This window comes from Somniosus microcephalus, unplaced genomic scaffold, assembly GCF_052327205.1.
Source record: "Somniosus microcephalus isolate GS21.2 unplaced genomic scaffold, FLI_Smic_1.0 unresolved_chr5, whole genome shotgun sequence".
NCBI lineage: Eukaryota > Metazoa > Chordata > Chondrichthyes > Squaliformes > Somniosidae > Somniosus > Somniosus microcephalus.
Window position 1 is genome coordinate 28,960,549 of NW_028225183.1, and position 20,162 is coordinate 28,980,710.

The 20,162-nt window shown below is 48.8% G+C and overlaps 1 protein-coding gene across 1 annotated transcript; it reads right to left on the reverse strand.

Annotated features, from left to right (window-relative positions):
* Nucleotides 1-16,118: 16,118 nt before the first annotated feature.
* LOC147087780 (uncharacterized) lies at nt 16,119-19,681 on the reverse strand. The gene is made up of 3 exons (XM_085977773.1): nt 19,642-19,681; nt 17,853-18,757; nt 16,119-16,163 (listed from the first exon to the last, which is right to left on the reverse strand). Exons 1-3 carry the CDS (start codon nt 19,679-19,681, stop codon nt 16,119-16,121), a joined length of 990 nt encoding a protein of 329 aa, XP_085833899.1.
* Between the last annotated feature and the right edge of the window lie 481 nt (nt 19,682-20,162).

The window sequence follows — 20,162 nt, forward strand, 5'->3', positions numbered from 1 at the left end:
CTTCAAATATATATCCAATTACCTTTTGGAAGTTACAGTTAAGAACGAAAGGAAGAAGTAAATTGATATAGCGCTTTTCACGATCTTGGGATGTCCCAAAGAACTTTCTAGCCAATTAATTCCTTTTGAAGTGTAGTCACTGTTGTAATGTAGGAAATGTGGCAGCCAATTAGCGCACAGCAAGCTCCCACAAACAGCACTGAGATTATGACCAGATAATCTGCTTTAGTGATGTGGATTGAGATAAATATAGGCCGGAACACCGGGGTTAACTCTGTTGCTCTTCTTCGATATAGTTCAATGGGATCTTTTACGTCCACCTTAGAGAAAAGACGGGACCTCGGTTTAACATCTCATCAAAAGGACGTCCTCTCAGACCATGCAGCAATCCCTTAATAAAGCCCCTCTGACACTGCTGTGCTCCCTCAGTACTGCCCCTCTGAAACTGCGGTGCTCAATCAGTACTGCCCCTCTGGCAGTGCAGCTCTCCCTCAGTACTGCCCCTCTGACAGTGCAGCGCTCCCTCAGTACTGCCCCTCTGGCAGTGCAGCGCTCCCTCAGTACTGACCCGCTGACACTGCAGCGGTCCCTCACTACTGCCACTCTGACAGGCAACGCTCCCTCAGTACTGCCCCTCTGACAGTGATGCGCTCGCTCAGTATTGCTCCTCTGATAGTGAAGCGCTCCCTCAGTACTGCCCATCTGACAGTGCAGCGAACCCTCATTACTGCCCCTCTGACAGTGATGCACTCCCTCAGTACTGCCCCGGTGACAGTGCAGCGCTCCCACAGTATTGCCCCTCTGACAGTGATGCGCTTGCTCAGTACTGCCCCTCTGACAGTGATGCGGTCCCCCAGTACTGCCCCTCTGACAGTGTAGTGCTCCCTCAGTACTGCGCTTTCGACAATACAATATTCCCTCAGTACTGACCCTTTGACAGTGCAGCACTCCCTCAGTTCTGACCCCCTGACACTGCAGCGCTCCTTCAGCACTGCCCCTATGGCAGTGCAAGTCTCCCTCAGTAATGCCCCGCTGACACTGCTGTGATACCTCAGTAGTGCCCCTCTGACAGTGTAGTGCTCCCTCAGTACTGGCACTCTGACATTGCAGCGCTCCTTCAGCAATGCCCCTCTGGCAGTGCAAGGCTCCCTCAGTAATGCCCCGCTGACAGTGCAGTGATCCCTCAGTACTGCCCCTCTGACAGTGTAGTGCTCCCCCAGTACTGACCCTCTGACACTGCAGCGCTCCTTCAGCACTGCCCCTCTGGCAGTGCAAGGCTCCCTCAGTACCGCCCCTCTGACAGTGAAGTTTTCCTTCAGTACTGCACTGCAGTGTGGGCTTATATTTTTGTACTCAAGTCGGTGCAGTGGGACTTGAACTCACAACCTTCTGACTCAGGGCTGAGAGTGCTACGACTTGAGCCTACTAAATCTGCTTCCACTAGTACTTCAGTGTAAATTCCAGACTATAAAAAACTTACTGCGTGACCAAAGTTCTTCTCATCTGCTCCGTGTTTTTCTTACCAAATATCTTATATCTGTGCCCTTTTGGTAATGCCAAGGCAATTATTGCAAGCAGTTTCTCCATGTTTATTGTACAAAAACCCCATGTAATTTTGAACACTATTCAATATCCCCCTAAACTTCTCCACTAGAAGAACAATCCCAGCTTCTCATCTTGCAACTTAACTGAAATCCCTCATCCCTGGTGTCATTATGGTAAATTCTCTCCACACAAGTGGCAGACGATGACCACCTCCAACAAGAGTGAGTCTAACCTCTTCCACTTGACAGTCAACGGCATTTCCATCACCGAATCCTCCAGCATCAAAACACTAGGGATCGCCATTGATCAGAAACTTAACTGGACTAGCCACATAAATGCCGGTGCTACTACAGCAGGTCAGAGGCTGGGTGATCTGCGGTGAGTAACTCTACTCCTGACTCCCGAAAGCATCTCCAATACCAACGAGGCACAATCAAGAGTGTTATGGATTACTGTCTGTCGAGAGAGGGATGACATGTGGGCAAGGTCCTACTAATTCAAATAATTGTATTATACATTTCCCAATGTTAAGGACATGTAAAATTATTAAAACTAAATGTCTGCAAAATAAGCAAATTCTAAGGGGTCATATTCAGGACAAGATTGGAATCTGTGAGGGTATATTAATGGACCAATAATCTGTAAGGACAGATATGGGGGCCGAGAATATTCGATCGGAATTTCTGATCCAATACGGTCCTGCTCTTCAAAAAGCCTGTGAGACTGGTGCTGTCTCTTTTAAAAGTCGGTATGATTTTTCCTCTGTCTTTCAATAACCTGTGTGACTGGTGCTGTGTCTTTAAAAAGACTGTGTGACTGGTCCTTTCTGTTTTCCAACCAAAGTGGATAACTTCACATATATCCACATTATGCTGCATCTGCCATGTATTAGCCCACTCACTCAACTTGTCTAATTCGCCTTGAAGCCTCTATGCTTCCTCCTCACAACGCACAATCCCACCTAGTTTCGTGTCGTCAGCAAACTTGGAAATATTACATTTGGTTCCCTCCTCCAAATCATTAATATATTTTGAATAGCTGGGGCCCAAGCACTGATCCCTGCGATACCCCACTGGTCACCTCCTGACACCCCGAAAAATACCCATTTATTCCTACTCTCTGTCTCTCGTCTGTTACCCATTTTTCAATCCATTCAAGTATATTACCACGATTCCCATGTGCTTTAATTTTGCTCACTAACCCCTTATGTGGGACATTATCAACGTCCGTGTGAAAATCCAAATACACCACTACCACTGGTATTCCCTTTTCTATTCTACCAGTTACATAGGCAAACAAACTCCAGTAAGGGCTTTCATAAGGCTGTGTGCCTGGCCATGTCCTTTAAAAAGCACGTGTGACTGTTACTCTCTCTTTAAAACAATTGTCTTACTCGGGTTGTCTCTTTCATAGGTCTGTGTGCGACTCCACCTGCCTCTTTAAAAAGCCTATGAGACTTGTCCTGTCTCTTTAATAAATTTGTGAGACTTCTCCTGCCTCTTTAAAAAGTCTGTGTGGTTGGTCCTGTCTCTTTAAATATAAAGTTTGACTGCTCCTGTCTCTTTAAATACCTGTATGACTGGACCTATCTCTTTAAAAAGCCTGTATGACTTTTCCTGCCTCTATAAAACGCCTGTGTGACTGGTCCCGACTCTTTAAAAAGCCTGTGTGACAGGTAATGTTTCTTTACAAAGCCTGCGTGACTAGTTATGTTTCTTTAGAAAGCCTGTGTGACTGGTCCTATCTCTTTAAAAGCCTGTGTGAATTGTCCTGTCTCTTTAAAACGTTTGTGTTTCTCATCATGTCTCTTTCAAAGGTCTGTGTGTCTGGGCATGTCTCTTTGACAAATCTGTGTGACAGTTCCTGTCTTTTTAAAACACGTTTGTGACTGGTCCTTTCTCTTTAAAAAGTCTGTGTGCCTGGGTATGACACATTAAAACGTTTGTATGTCTGGGCATGTCTCTTCAAAACGCTTGTGTGACAGCTCCTGTCTCTTTAAAAAGCTTGTGTGAGTGATCCTGCCTCTTTAAAACACCTGTGTGACTGGTCCCGACTCTTTAAAAAGCCTGTGTGACAGGTAATGTTTCTTTACAAAGCCTGCGTGACTAGTTATGTTTCTTTAGAAAGCCTGTGTGACTGGTCCTATCTCTTTAAAAGCCTGTGTGAATTGTCCTGTCTCTTTAAAACGTTTGTGTTTCTCATCATGTCTCTTTCAAAGGTCTGTGTGTCTGGGCATGTCTCTTTATAATGCTTGTGTCACTGGTCCTGTCTCTTTCAAACGCCTGTTTGACTGGACCTGTCTCCTTGACAAATCTGTGTGACAGTTCCTGTCTTTTTAAAACACGTTTGTGACTGGTCCTTTCTCTTTAAAAAGTCTGTGTGCCTGGGTATGACACATTAAAACGTTTGTATGTCTGGGCATGTCTCTTCAAAACGCTTGTGTGACAGCTCCTGTCTCTTTAAAAAGCTTGTGTGAGTGATCCTGCCTCTTTAAAACACCTGTGTGACTGGTCCTGTCTATTTCACATGCCAATGTGACTGGTCCTGTCTCCAAGGGTACCATGTTTCTGTGACCAGTGGGCTGTTGATTATGCTAGGTTACTGGGACTAGTTCTTTGACACTCAGTTACGGAGACACATTAGCTGGAACGGTAGTATTAAGAATTAAAGTCGTAGGCTAGAAACCGTTCATTGACTGCAGTGGAACTGAATATCAGGCGCTGAGTGCAATGGGCGCCCAGTCCGATACCGCCCGTTTAACCAACCGCCCATTATGAATTTCTCCTCCCCTGTCTGCAGACATCGGCAGATATCAAATGTCAAAGCGTGCTGACGAATTGGACTGAGACTTTGGCTCTCAAAGTCCATTGGTTCCATTCAGAGTCATTTGTTATCATCCCAGAAAAATTGCCAACATTTTTGTCTCATCCAAAACTCTGCTGTCCGTGTTGTAACTCGCACTAAGTCCCGTTCAACCATCACCCTGTGCTCACTGACCTACAATGGCACCCGGTCAGGCAATGACCCGATTTCAAAATTCTCATCCTCGTGTTCAGCCCCAACTCAGTGCCAAGTGTCCAGTAAAGGATATGCATCCTGATAACGCCAAAATTTACTTTGCTTATGTTTAGTATTTAACGTAAGTATCTTTCCTCCCCAGCGCCACAGATGTATATCAAAAATTGGCATCAAGGGGACAAGAGGCTCAGGGGAGGGGCTAGCATTCGTCTCTGACTGTAGCACAAAACACCATCACCTCCAAGATCCACCTTCAAGTCACGCACCATCCAGATTTGAACACTATTTTATTCATTCACAGGATGTGGGCATCTCCGGTAAGGACAGTAACATAGAAACAAAGAAGGTAGTAGCAGGAGTAGGCCATTCGGCCCCTCGAGCTTGTTCTGCCATTTAATGAGACCATGGCTGAACATCCAAATTCAGTACCCTGTTCCTTCTTTCTCCCCATATCACTTGATACCTTTAGCCTTAAGAAATCGATCTAACTCCTTCTTGAATATATTTAATAATGCAGCGGGAGCAGAGCGAGCGCGCCAAAACCCACAAGAGTTCAAAGCAGCGTTAGCAGAGCGAGAGCGCCAAAACCTGGGAGAGTTCATTGGCAGCAGGAGCACAGCAAAATCGCCAAAACCCAGCAGAATTCAAAACCTGGGAGTGTTCAAAAGCAGCGGGAATAGAGCGAGAGCGCCGAAATCCAGGAGAGTTCAGAAGCAGCGGGAGCAGAGTTAGAGAGCCAAAACCCGGGAGAGTTCAAAAGCAGCGGGAGCAGCGCGAGAGCACCAAAACCCTGGAGAGTTCACAAGAAGCGGGAGCAGCGCGAGAGCACCAAAACCCAGGAGATTTCAAAAGCAGCGGGTGCAGAGCGACAGCACCTAAACCTGGGAGATTCCAATAGCAGCGGGAGCAGAGCGAGAGCGCCAAAACCCGGGAGAGATCTAAAGCAGCGGGAGCAGAGCGAGAGCGCCAAAACACGGGAGAGATCTAAAGCAGCGGGAGCAGAGTGAGAGCGCCAAAACCCGGGAGAGTTCAGAAGCAGCGGGAACATAGCGAGAGCGCCAAAAACCGGGAGAGTTCTAAAGCAGCGGGAACAGAGCGAGAGCACCAAAGCACGGGAGATTTCAAAAGCAGCGGGAACAGAGCGAGAGCACCGAAACCTGGGAGAGTACAAAAGAAGGGGGAGCAGAGCGAGAGCACCAAAACCTAGGAGAGTTCAGAAGCAGCGGGAGCAGAGCGAGAGTGCAAAAGCCCAGGAGATTTCAAAAGCAGCGGTAGCAAAGCGAGAGCGCCAAAGCCCGGGAGAGTTCAGAAGCAGCGGGAGCAGAGCGAGAGTGCCAAAACCCGGGAGATTTCATTTAATGAGATCATGGCTGAACATCCAAATTCAGTACCCTGTCCCTTCTTTCTCCCCATATCCCTTGATTCATTTAGCCTTAAGAAATCGATCTAACTCCTTCTTGAATATATTTAATAATGCAGCGGGAGCAGAGCGAGCGCGCCGAAACCCACAAGAGTTCAAAGCAGCGTTAGCAGAGCGAGAGCGCCAAAATCTGGGAGAGTTCATCGGCAGCTGGAGCACAGCAAGTCCGCCAAAACCCAGCAGAATTCAAAACCTGGGAGAGTTCAGAAGCAGCGGGAATAGAGCAAGAGCGCCGAAATCCAGGAGAGTTCAGAAGCAGCGGGAGCAGAGCGAGAGTGCCAAAATCCAGGAGAGTTCAGAAGCAGCGGGAGCAGAGCGAGAGTGCCAAAACCAGGCAGAGTTCAGAAGCAGCAGGAGCAGAGTTAGAGAGCCAAACCCCGGGAGAGTTCAAAAGCAGCAGGAGCAGAGCGAGAGCACCAAAACCTGGGAGAGTTCAGAAGAAGCGGGAGCAGAGCGAGAGTGCCAAAACCCGGGAGAGTTCAGAAGCAGCGGGAGCAGAGTTAGAGCGCCAAAACCCAGAAGAGTTCAAAAGCAGCGGGAGCAGCGCGAGAGCGCCAAAACCCGGGAGAGTTCACAAGAAGCAGCAGCAGAGCGAGAGCACCTAAACCTGGGAGATTTCAATAGCAGCGGGAGCTGAGCAAGAGCGCCAAAACCCGGGAGAGATCTAAAGCAGCGGGAACAGAGTGAGAGCGGCAAAACCCGGGAGTGTTCACAAGCAGCGGGAGCAGAGCCAGAGCACCAAAGCACGGGAGATTTCTAAAGCAGCGGGAACAGAGCGAGAGCAGCAAAACCCGGGAGAGTACAAAAGAAGGGGGAGCAGATCGAGAGCATCAAAACCTAGGAGAGTTCAGAATCAGCGGGAGCAGAGCGAGAGTGCCAAATCCTGGGAGATTTCAAAAGCAGCAGTAGCAGAGCGACAGCGCCAAAGCCCGGACGAGTTCAGAAGCAGTGGGATCAGAGCGGGAACGCCAAAACCCAGGAGAGTTCAGAAGCAGTGGGAGCAGAGTGAGAGAGCCAAAACCCAGGAGAGATCCAAAGCAGTGGGAGCAGAGCGACAGCGTCAAACACGGTAGAGTTCAGAAGCAGTGGTAGCAGAGTGAGATCACCAAACCATTGGAGAGTTGAAAACCTGGGAATGTTCAGAAGCTGCGGGAGCAGAGTGAGATCACCAAAACCCAGGAGATTTGAAAACCTGGCAGAGTTCAGGAGCAGCGCGAGCAGAGCGAGAGCGCCAATATCCGGGAGAGCTTAGAAGCATCGGCAGCAGACCAACAGCGCCAAATCCCTGGGAGAGTTCAAAACCTGAGAGAGTTCCAAAACAGCGGGAGCAGAGCGAGAGTGCATAAACCCGGGAGAATTCAAAAGCAGTGGGATCCGAGTGAGAGCGTCAAAACGCGGGAGAGTTCACTAGCAGCGGGAGCGGAATGAGAGCGGCAAAACCTAGGAGAATTCAAAAGCAGCGGGAGGAGTTCGAGAGCGCCGAATCCCGGGAGAGATCAGAACCTGAGAGAGTTCAGAAGCAGCGGAAGCAGAGCCAGATCACCAAAACCCAGAAGATTTCAGAACCTGGGAGAGTTCAGAAGCAGCGGGAGCAGAGCGAGATTGCCAAACCCCGGGAGAGCTCAAAACCTGTGAGAGCTCAGAAGCAGCGGCAGGAGAGCGGGAGGGCCAAATCCCGGGAGAGTTCAAAGGCAGCGGGAGCAGAGCGAGAGTGCCAGAATCTCGGGGATTTCGGGAGCAGCGCGAGCAGAGCTAGATCGCCAAAACACAGGAGAGTTCAGAAACAGCGGCAGCAGAGCGACAGCGCCTAATCCTGGGGGTGTTCCGAAGCAGCGGGAGCAGACTGAGAGCGCCAAATCCCAGGTGAGTTTGAAGCAGTGGGAGGAGAGCGAGAGTGCCAAAATCTGGGGGAGTTCAGAAGCAACGGAAGCAGAGCGCGATCGCCAAAACCCGGTAGAGATCAAAACCTGGGAGAGTTCAGAAGCAGCGGGAGCACCAAAACCTAGGAGTGTTCAGAAGCAGTGGGAGCAGAGTGAGAGCGCCAAAACCAGGAGAGTTCAGAAGCAGCTGGAGCAGAGCGAGAGCGCCAAAACCCGGGACTGTTCAAAAGCAGTCGGAGCAGAGCGAAAGAGCCAAAACCCGGGAGGTACAGAAAAAGTAGGAGCAGAGCGAGAGCACCAAAACCCGGGAGAGTTCAAAAGCAGCGGGAGCAGAGCGAGAGCGCCAAAACCCGGGAGAGTTCAGAACCAGCGGCAGCAGAGCGAGAGCGCCTAATACTGGCAGAGTTCAGAAGCAGCGGGAGTCGAGCGAAATCACCAAAACCCGGGAGATTTCAGTACCTGGGAGAGTTCAGAAGCAGCGGGAGCAGAGCGAGAGCGCAAAAACCCAGGAGTGTTCAGAAGCAGCGGGAACAGTGCGAGAGAGCCGAAACCCAGGAGAGATCAAAAGCAGTGGGAACAGGGCAAGAGTGCCAAAGCCCAGGAGAGATCAGAAAAAGTGGGAGCAGAGCGAGAGCGCCGAATCCCGGGCGAGTTCAGAATCAGTGGGAGCAGAGTGAGATCGCAAAATCCCGGCAGAGTTCAAAACAAAGGAGAGATCAAAAGCAGCGTGAGCAGAGCCAATGTGCCAAAACTCGGGAGATTTCCGAAGCAGCGGGTGCAGAGTGAGAGCGCAAGAACCTGAGAGATTTTGGGAGCATCGGTAGCAGAGCGAGAGCGCCAAAACCCGGGAGATTTTGGGAGCAGCAGGAGATAGGGAGCGCCAAATCCCAGGTGAGTTCAAAAGCAGCGGGAGCAGAACGAGAGCACTTAATCCTGGGAGAGTTCAGAACCAACGGGGGCAGAGCAAAAGCGCCATAAAGCGGGAGGTTTCAGAAGCAGCTGGAGCAGAGTGAGATCGCCAAAACCCGGGAGAGGTACAAACCTGGGAGAGCTCAGAAGCAGCAGGAGCTGAGCGAGAGCGCCAAAACCCATGAGAAATGAAAAGCAGCGGGAGCAGAGACAGAGCGTCAAAACCCGAGAGATTTCAATAGCAGTGGGAGACGAGCAAGAGTACCAAAACCCAGGAGTGTTCAAAAGCAGCGGGAACAGAGCGAGAGCACCAAAACCCGGGAGAGTTCAGAAGAAGTGGGAGCAGAGCGAGAGCACCAAAACCCGGGAGTGTTCAGAAGCAGCAGGAGCAGAGCGAGAGCACTTAATCTTGGGAGAGTTCAGAGGCAACGGGAGCAGAGCGAGAACCTCATAAACCGGGAGGTTTCAGAAGCAGCGGGAGCAGAGTGAGGTCACCAAAACCCGGGAGAGGTACAAACCGGGGAGAGCTCAGAAGCAGCGGGAGCAGAGTGAGAGCGCCTAACCCTGGGAGAGTTCAGAAGCAGCGTGAGCAACGCGAGAGTGCCTCATCCAGAGAGAGTTCAGAAGCAGCGGCAGCAGAGTGACAGCGCCTAATCCTGGGAGAGTTCAGAAGCATCATGAGCAAAGCGAGAGTGCCTTATCCAGAGAGAGTTCAGAAGCAGCGGGAGCAGAGTGACAGCGCCTTATCCTGGGAGAGTTCAGAAGCAGTTGGAGGAGAGCAAGAGCGACAAAACCTGGCAGAGTTCCGAAGCATGGGAAGCTGACCGAGAGCGCCAAATCGCGGGAGTTTTCAGAAGCAGTGGGAGGAGAGCGAGAGCAGCAAAATCTGGGAGAGCTCAGAAGCAGCGGGAGCAGAGCGAAATCGCCAAAACCCGGGAGAGTTCAAAACCTGGGCGAGTTCAGAAGCAGCGGGAGCACCAAAACCTTGGAGAGTTCAGAAGCAGCAGGAGCAGAGCGAGAGCGCGAAAATATGGGAGTGTTCAGAAGCAGCGATGAACAGAGCAAGAGCACCAAAACCCGGGAGAGTTCAAAAGCAGCGGAAGCAGACTGAGAGCACCAAAACCGGGAGGGTTCAGAAGCACCGGGTGCAGAGTAAGAACACCAACACTCAGGAGAATTCCGAAGCAGTGGGAGCAGAACGAGCGCGCCAAAACCCAGGAGAGTTCAGAAGCATTGGGAGCAGAACGAGAGCGCCAAAACCCCGGAGAGCTTAGAAGCAGTGGGAGCAGTGTGAGAGCGTCAAAACCCAGGAGAGTTCAGAAGCATTGGGAGCAGAACGAGAGCGCCAAAACCCCGGAGAGCTTAGAAGCAGTGGGAGCAGTGTGAGAGCGTCAAAACCCAGGAGAGTTCAGAAGCAGTGGGAGCAGAGCGAGAGCGCCAAAACCAGGGGAGTTTAGAAGCAATGGGAGCGGTGTGAGAGCGCCATATCCAGGGCAGTTCAGAAGCAGTGGGAACAGAGCGAGAGCGCCAAAACCCAGGAGATTACAGAAGCAGTGGGAGCAGACCCAGAGCGTCAAAACCCAGGAAATTTCAGAAGCAGCGGGAGGAGTAAAAAGAAATCGCAGTGTGATGTCACCAGAAAGCAGGCAAGTGTTTGGTTGGTGAGTATTTCTCTATTTCTCGCTTTTTTTTCCAAATTCAGCGTCTAACTTTAAGTGCCTTGCTGTATGTTAAAAGATACAGGGGTATTCAGTATTTAGGAAGGATCGACAAAAAAGAAAGGGAGGAGGGGTAGCATTGCTAGTAAAAGAGGGGATAAATGCAATTGAAAGGAAGGATATTAACTCAGTTAATACAGAATCTATATGGGTGGAGCTAAGAAATAGCGAGGGGCGAAAAACATTAATAGGAGTGGTATATAGGCCTCCAAATAGTAAAATAGAGGTTAGGGAGGGCATCACGAGGGAAATTAGAGAAGCGTGCAATAAGAGCACAGCTGTCATCATAGGTGACTTTAACTTACATATAGATTGGACTAGCCTAATCAGTAAAAATAATGAGGAGGAGGAATTCCTTGAGTGTTTGAGGGATGGTTATCTGGATCAATATGTCGAGGAACCAATTCGGGAACAGGCTATATTGGACTGGGTACTGTGCAATGAGAAGGGACTAATCAGTAATCTTGTTGTACGGGGACCCTTGGGTCAGAGCGATCATAACATGATCGATTTCTCACTCGAAATGGAGAGCGAAGAAATTGACTCAGAGACTAAGGTCCTGAATTTAAACAAGGGGAATTATGATGCCATGAGACGGGAACTGAGTAGGTCTGATTGGACAACGTTCCTGGGAGGACTGGAGGTAGATAAACAATGGCAAACATTTAAAGATAGAATGACAAAATTGCAAAAATTGTTTATACCAATCTGGCATAAAAGGAAATCTAAAAAGGTGACTCAACCGTGGATAACAGGGGAAATTAGAGACAGCATAAAATCCAAAGATAGGGCGTATAAAATAGCCAAAAAAAGCGCCAGAGCGGAAGATTGGGAACAGTTTAAGATAGAGCAAAGGAGGGCAAAGGGCATAATCAAGAGGGGCAAAATAGCTTACGAAAACAAGCTGGTGGAAAATATAAAAACTAACTCCAAAAGCTTTTATAAGTATATCAAAAGGAAAAGACTGGTGAAAACCAAAGTTGGTCCATTGCAGTCAGATACGGGGGAATATATAATGGGAAATAAGGAAATGGCAGATCAACTAAATGCATACTTTGGGTCAGTCTTTACGAAGGAAGACACAAAAAACCTCCCTGGGATATCGGGAAAAATAGGGACATTGGCAAAGGAGGAACTGATGCAAATCAATATCTCTAAGGATATGGTGTTAAGGAAGCTAAAGGGATTGAAGGTGGACAAATCCCCAGGGCCTGATAACATGCATCCTAGGGTACTGAAGGAGGTGGCCCTAGAGATAGCGGATGCACTAAGGATGATTTTTCAGAATTCATTAGACTCGGGAACAGTGCCGATGGATTGGAGGGTAGCTAACGTTACCCCACTATTCAAAAAGGGGGGTAGGGAAAAAGCAGGTAATTACAGACCTGTAAGCCTTACATCAGTTGTGGGCAAAATGCTGGAGTCCATCATTAAGGATGAAATAGCGGAGCACTTAGCAAATGGGGACAGGATAGGACAGAGTCAACATGGATTTACAAAGGGTAAATCGTGCTTGACTAATCTATTGGAATTTTTTGAGGGAGTAACTGGTAGAATAGATGGGGGAGAGCCAGTAGATGTGGTGTACCTGGACTTCCAAAAGGCCTTCGATAAGGTCCCACATAAAAGATTAGCATGGAAAATTGAGGCTCATGGGATAAAGGGGAAAGTTTTGGCGTGGATAGGGAACTGGCTGTCAGATAGAAAACAGAGAGTTGGAATAAACGGCTCATTTTCTAAATGGCAGGCAGTAACAAGTGGGGTACCACAGGGATCTGTCCTGGGCCCCCAGCTGTTCACAATTTACATTAATGACCTGGATCAGGGAGTCGGATGCAGCATTTCCAAATTTGCAGACGACACTAAACTAGGAGGGGGGGTGGGCTCAGAGGAAGAGACCAGGAAGCTCCAGAGCGATTTGGACAGACTGGGCGATTGGGCGGATAAATGGCAGATGCACTATAATGTGGACAAGTGCGAAGTTATCCACCTTGGGTGCAGGAACGGGAGGGCAAATTATTATTTAAATGGCAATAGATTGGGAGAGGGGGAAGTACAGAGAGACCTGGGTGTTCTTGTACACCAGTCACTGAAGGCGAGCATGCAGGTGCAACAGGCGGTCAAGAAGGCAAACGGTATGCTGGCCTTCATAGCAAAAGGGTTAGAATACAGGAACAGGGATACCTTGCTGCAGCTGTACAGGGCACTGGTGAGACCACACCTCGAGTACTGTGTACAGTTTTGGTCGCCTCATCTGAGGAAGGATGTTCTTGCCATGGAGGGGGTGCAGCGGCGATTCACCAGGCTGATACCAGGAATGGCGGGAATGACCTATGAGGAGAGACTATGTAGTTTAGGGATGTACACACTGGAGTTTAGAAGATTGAGAGGGGACCTCATAGAAGTGTATAAAATTCTGACAGGTCTAGACAGACTGGATGCAGAAGGAATGTTTCCCTTGGCGGGTGAGAACAGAACTAGAGGACATAATTTGAGGATAAGGGCTAAACCATTTAGGACAGAGATGAGGGGGAATTTCTTCACTCAGAGAGTGGTGAACCTGTGGAACTCATTGCCACAGAGGGCAGTGTACGCCAGCTCATTAAATATATTTAAGAGGGAATTAGATATATTTCTACGGGCAAAAGGGGTTAAGGGTTACGGAGAGAAGGCGGGGACGGGATACTGAATTAAAAGATCAGCCATGATCTCATCGAATGGCGGAGCAGGCACGAAGGGCCGAATGGCCTACTCCTGCTCCTATCTTCTATGTATATACATGTTCCAAATATTAGAACTAATTAATTAATTGAGATGGGAGACCAGGCAATGTGTTCTTGGTGCATGTGGGAGCTCGGGGATAACGTTGAGGTCCAGGGCGATCACATCTGCAGCAAATGTTGGCTGCTCGAGGAAATTCGGCTCAGAGTTGATGAGCTGGAGACCGAGCTTCAGACACTGCAACATATTAGGGAGGGGGAGCGTTACCCGGACAATATGTTCCAGGAGGCAGTCACACCCACTGGAATAATTACATCCAATTAGGCCCATGGTCAGGGACAGGAGGGTGTGACTACAAGTGAGGCAGGTTGGTAGTGGTGGAGCATACTCAGCCCTTGGCCTTCTCCAACTTGTAAGAGATTCGTGCTCCCGAGGCCAGGAATCATTCAAGTGGGTAGAGCAAAAAGAAATGCTGTAGTGATTGGGGACAGTATAGTGAGTGGAATAGATACTGTTCTCTGCAGCCGAGAGCGTGAGTCCCAAAGGCTGCGTTGCCTGCCTGGTGCCAGGGTTAAGGACATCTCCTCTGGACTGGAGAGGAACTTGGAGTGGAAGGGGGAAGATCCAGTTTCATTGTCCATGTAGGTATCATGACATAGGTAGGACAAAGAAAGTGGTTCTGCTGAGAGAGTATGAGCAGCTAGGGTCGAAATTAAAAAGCAGAAACACAAAGATAATAATCTCTGGATTAACAACTGAGCCACGAGCGAATTTGCATAGGGTAAATAAGATAAGAGAAATGAACGAGTGGCGCAAAAACTAGTGTGGGAAAAATGGGTTTCGATTTTTGGGGCACTGGGATGAGGGGGATCTGGTCTGTTTGGACGGGCTTCACTTGAACCATGCTGGGGCTACAGACCTGGCAAATCGAATAACTAGGGCTGTAGAGTGGGCTTTAAAATAAATAGTGGGGGAGGGACAGAGCCAGGTGAGCGGGAATTTAAAGTCACTAAGAAATGAGAAAGCAATAGAGCAGGCTAGAGATGGGAGAAATAATAACCAGAGTGTGACAGGAAGGGACAGAATGTTTAAAAATAAGAGTGTAACAGAAAAAATGCCAAAACAAGGAAAAATGTTAAAAAGACAAGGATAAAAGCTATATATCCCAATGCAGGCAGCATTCGCAACAAGATAAATGAGTTGATTGCACAAATAAATACAAATGCATATGATCTGTACGCAATTAAGAGACGTGGTTGCAAGGCGACCAGGGCTGGGAACTGAACATTCCAGGTTATATGATCATTCAGAAGGAGAGCAACAAAGGAAAGGGATGTCTGGTGGCTTCGTTGGTAAAAGATGGGATCAGTGAAGTGGTGAGAAGTGATATTGGCTCAGAAGATCAGGTGGTAGAATCGGGTTGGGTGGAGATAAAATATAATAAGGGGAAAAAGTCTCTGGTGGGCATAGTCTGCAGGCTCCCGAACAGTAGCAATGCTGTTGGACAGCGTATAACTCAACAAATAATGGAGGCCTGTAAATAAAGGTAGGCTAATAACCATCAGTGATTTTAATCTCCATATTGAATGGGCAAATCAAATTGGCCATGGTAGCCTGGAGGAGGTGGTCATAGAGTGCATCCGTGATGTTTCCCTACAACCTTATGTAATGGAACCAACCAGGGAGCAGGCTATATTGGTACTATATAATGAGACAGAATTAATAAATGATCTCACAGTAAAGGATCATCTAGGAAACAGTGATCATAGAATGGTTGAATTTCAAATTCATTGGAGGGTGAGAAATGTGTATTCCAAACCAGTGTCCTGATCGTAAATAAAGGCAATTATAATGGCATGAGGGCAGAACTGGCTAAAGTGGACCGGAAAAATAAATTAAAGGGTAAGAAAGTTGAAATGCTGTGGCAGACATTTAAGGAGATATATCAAACCTCTCAACAAAAATATATTCTAGTGAGAAAGTAAGATTTAAGAGAAAGGAGCAGCATCCGTGGCTAACTAAGGAAGGAAAGGATGGTGTGAAATTGAAAATGAAGGCATACAATGCTGCCAAGATTGGGGGAAGACGAGAGGATTGGGAAATTTAAAAGAAACAGCAAAGGATGACTAAAAAATAATAGAGAGAAGATGCATTATGGGAGTATGCTGGCAACAAACATTAAAACAGATAGTAAAAGCTTCTACAGGTATAGAAAAAGGAAGAGGGTAGCTAAAATAAACTTTGTTCCCTTAGAGGATGAGACTGGGGAATTACTAATGGGGAACGGGGAAATGGCAGAGATTCTGAACAAATATTTTGCATCTTCCTTCACTGTAGAAGACACTAAAAACATCCCAAAAAATGGAAACTCAAGGGACACAGGGAGTTCGGAACTAAAGTCAATCACCATCACTAAGGAAATAGTATTCGGTATAATAATGGGACTAAAAGACGACAGGTCCACCGGACCAGATGGCCTGCATCCCAGGATTTAAACGAAGTGGCTGCAGAGATCGTGGATGCATTGGTTGCAATTTACCTAAATTCCCTGGTTTCTGGAGAGCTCTCAGCAGATTGGAAAACCGCTAATGTAACACTACTATTTAAGATAGGAGGGAGACTGAAAGCAGTAAACTATAGACCAGTTTGCCTAAAATCTGTCGTTGGGAAAATGCTGCATTTCTTCATTAAGGAAGCAATAACAGGGCATTTAGAAAAACATACTGCAGTCAAACGGAGTCAGCATGGTTGCAGGAAAGGGAAATCATGTTTAACAAATTTGCTCGAGTTCATTGAGGATGTAACATGCACGGTGGACAAAGGTGAGCCAGTGGATGTGGTGTATTTAGATTTACAGAAGGCATTCGATAAGGTGCCACATAAAAGGTTATTGCATAAGGTAAGAGCTCACGGAGTTGGAGGTAATGTTAACATGGAACGAGCATTGGCTAACTAACAGAAAGCAGAGAATCGAGATAAATGTGTCATTTCTGGTTGGCAAACAATAAGTACTGGGGTGCCACATGTTCGGTGATGGGGCCCCAACTATTTACAATCTACATTGATGACTTGGTTGAAGGGATCGAGTGTAAGGTAGCCACGTTTGCGAAGGATACAAAGATGGTTGGGAAAGCAAAATAACAACAGAAAATGCTGGAAAATCTCAGCAGGCCAGGCAACATTCGTGGAGAGAAATTAGAGTCGACGTTTCAGGTCGAAACCCTTTTTCAAAACTGGAAAGGAAATGAAATAGATCGAAGGCATTGCTGCGATAGAACAAAAGATGTAAAGAGACATTAAGAGGTATCGAAAACCAGACGAGATGGCAATAGGACAGTGGAGACGAAAGAAGGCTCAGATTAGGTGTGAAGTGTACTGGCAGGATGAGAGACAGCTGCCATGTGGGAGAGAGAGAAAATAAAGGAAAGGGGGGAAGGGAAGACCCAAAACAAAGGGGTGAAAACAATATATAAGTCAAGATGTAATAGGGGCCGAGGATAGGTTCTGAAATTGTTGAACTCGATATTGAGTCCGGAAGGCTGCAACGTGCCTAATCGGATGATGAGGTGCTGTTCCTCGAGTTTACATTGAGCTTCCGTGGAACAATGCAAGAGGCCAAGGACAGTGAGGTCCGAGTGGGACTGGAGCGGTGAATTAAATGACAGGCGACCGTGAGCTCGGGGTCACCTTTACAGACAGAACGGAGGTGTTCTGCAAAGCGGTCACCCAATCTGCATTTGGTCTCCCCATTGTTTGGGGCCCTGGATAGTGGGAAGGGGGGAGGGATAGGGGCAGGTGTTACATCTCCCTGCGCTTGCACGGGAAGGTGCCAGGCGAAGGGAAAGGCTGTTGGGGTGATAGAGGAGTGGACTAGGGTGTCTCAGAGGGAGCGGTCCCTATGGAATGCTGAAAGGGGAGGGGAAGGGAAGATGGATTTGGTGGTGGCATCACTTTGGAGGTAGCAGAAATGGCGAAGGATGAGCTGTTGAATGTGGAGGCTGGTGGGGTGAAAGGTGAGGACAAGGGGAACACTATCGTGGTTCTGGGAGGGAGGGGCAGGGGTGAGGGCAGATGTGCGGGAGATAGAATGGACACGGTCAAGGGCTGTGTCAACTACGGTAGAGGGGAATAATCGGTTGAGGAAAAAGGAAGACATGTCAGAAGCACTGGTGTGGAAGGTGGCATCGTCGGAGCAGATACGGCGGAGATGGAGAAACTGGGAGAATGGAATAGAGTCCTTACAGGAGGCGGGGTTGGAGAAAGTGTAGTCCAGGTAGCTGTGGGAGTCAGTGGGCTTGTAGTGAATATTGGTTGATAACCTACCCCAGAGATGGATACGGAGAAGTCGAGGAAGGGCAGGGAAGAGTCAAAGATGGAAAAGTGAAGGTGAGGGAAGGGTGGAAATAGAAGGCAAAGTGAGGGAAATTGTCTATTTCGGGATGAGAGCAGGACACAGCACCGATACAGTCAGCAATGTAACAGAAAAAGAGGGGGCGGGCTTGAGTAGGACTGGAACAAAAAGTGTTCCACATATCCCAGGAAAAGGCAAGCATAGCTAGGACCCATGCGGGTAGCCATAGCAACACCTTTGATTTGGCGGAAATGAGTGGAGTTAAAGGAGAAGTTGTTCAATGTGAGTACAAGTTCAGCCAGGCTGAGGAGGGTGTTGGTGGATGGGGACTTGTCGGGCCTGTTTTCAAGGAAGAACCGGAGCGCCCTCAGGCCATCCTGGTGGGGGATGAAGGTGTAGAGGGATTGTACGTCCATGGTGAAAAGGAAGCAGTTGGGGCCAGGAAACTGGAAACTGTTAAAGTGGCGGAGGGCGTCCGAAGAGTCGCGGATGTATGTGGGAAGAGACTGGACAAGGGGAGAAAAGATAGAGTCGAGATAGGAAGAGATAAGTTCCGTGGGGGAAGAACAGGCTGAAAAGATGGGTCTACCAGGGCAGTCCTGTTTGTGGATCTTGGGACGGAGGTAGAAGCGGGCTGTGCGGGTTTGGGAAGCTATGAGGTTGGTGGCCGTGGGGGGAAGATCACCAGAGGAGATGAGGTCAGTGCCAGTCTTGGAAATGGTGGTTTGATGTTCGGTAGTGGGGTCATGGTCCAGGTGGAGGTAGGAGGAGGTTTCGGAGAGTTGGCATTCAGCTTCCGCTAGGTAGAAGTCAGTTCGCCAAGCAACAACAGCACCACCCTTGTCAGTGGGTTTAATGACAATGTCAGGGTTGGATCTAAGGGAATGGAGTGCTGCAAGTTCAGAGGGAGGTAGGTTGGAGTGAGTTAGGGGTGCAGAGAAATGGAGACAGCCAATGTCACAGCGGCTGTTAGCGATGATAAGATCTAGAGAGGATAAAAGGCCAGGGTGACGGGTCCAGGTAGAACGGGAATTTTGCAAGTGGGAGAAAGGGTCAGTCATGCGGGGGGAAGACTCCTGGCCAAAGTAGTGGGCACGGAGACGAAGGCGGCGGAAAATGATCTCAACATCGTGCCGAGCTCGAAATTCATTGAGGTGAGGGTGTAAGGGGATGTAGCTCAGGCCTTTGCTGAGGACTGATCGTTCGGGGCACTTCGTTAGCAATCTCTTCCTCCACATCCCACTTGACACTGACATCCATGCACCCTTACCCATTCCCTCTCTCGTTTTGGTCACATACACCTATCTATTCGTCTATGCAGCCCTCACACTCCCTATCACTGTGATGCTATGAAAACAACTGACAACACAGAGGGATGGCCCTTGGTCTTGCCACCTCACTCCATCTTTGCCTCCTTCTATGCATCTATGCTATGGATTCTCTGCACTCACTCCTTCATTCGCACTCAACCTCCACTTGTCTCCCTCATTGCAGGAAAAGAGAGCTCATAATAAAAGAGAACGAGCGAGGACAGGGGGAGGGCCACCCTCAGTAGCCCACCTCACCCCCTGGGATGATGCGTTCCTGGAGATCGTGGGAGTGGAGGACGATGCTCAAGTGGGGGACGGACAGATGGGTGCATCACAGCAAGCTGGTGACAGAATAGTTTTCCAGCTCTCTCAATGACATTGCATGAGTCGTTGATAATGATTCTGAAGCTCTAACAGATGGACTTATGATCATCTGCAATATGCAATTTGCATGTAATCTTGGCTTCACATCTCTGACTCTTTCCTTGAGTCCCCCACAGGACCATCGCATGCACGCGTCCCCACTAGCCAGGAGGAAGAGCCTGAGCATACAGAAGACTCAGAGGAAGCTGCAAACCCTGAGGGCGCAGCCTCAGCAGAAATCAGCGCACCCAGCACCAGCGAAGACAGTCACACCCCGCTTGGACCATCGCGAGATAGAGTACTGTTGTCCCCTGTTGTATCGCAGCAGAAAAGTGAGCCTCAGCAGATGGTGGAGACAGTGACAGCAGTGGAGAGTCCTCGCCGGAGGGCGCAAGACTCTGCTAACTTGGCTCAACTACATCTCGACACTCTGCCTCTGCGTCCATCCATAAGATCAGCGCTGCTGGAAATCCAGGTACAGATGCAGGAGTCTCTGGCAGGTTTTGTCTCCAGTGAAGCTGCGAGTGTGGAGCGAATGGAGGAGTCCATTGCGACCATGAGCAGAGCCTTTGTTGAATCATTGTCCCATGAACGCATCACCATGGAAAGATGGCAACCTCCATAGAGGTGATAAGTCGCCACAGTGCAGTAAACATGGTGAGTGTTCTGAATAGTATGACAGCTCTGGATGAGCGATGGTCATCTATTGAACAGAGAAACCAGACCTTCATGGAAGTCCTTCGGAGTAGGACTGCCAGTGCAGATACGGGTCCCCATGGCCACCCTGATGTGCAGCAAGGTGCTCTCAAGCCACTTGCAAGCGCTGAGGTGGACCTAACCCATGAGAGGAAAGTTGGTGGCAGACATCAAGGAATGGGGGCTCCACTCCAAGCGCTCATACTTCCATGCCTCTGCAGAAACCTCGGT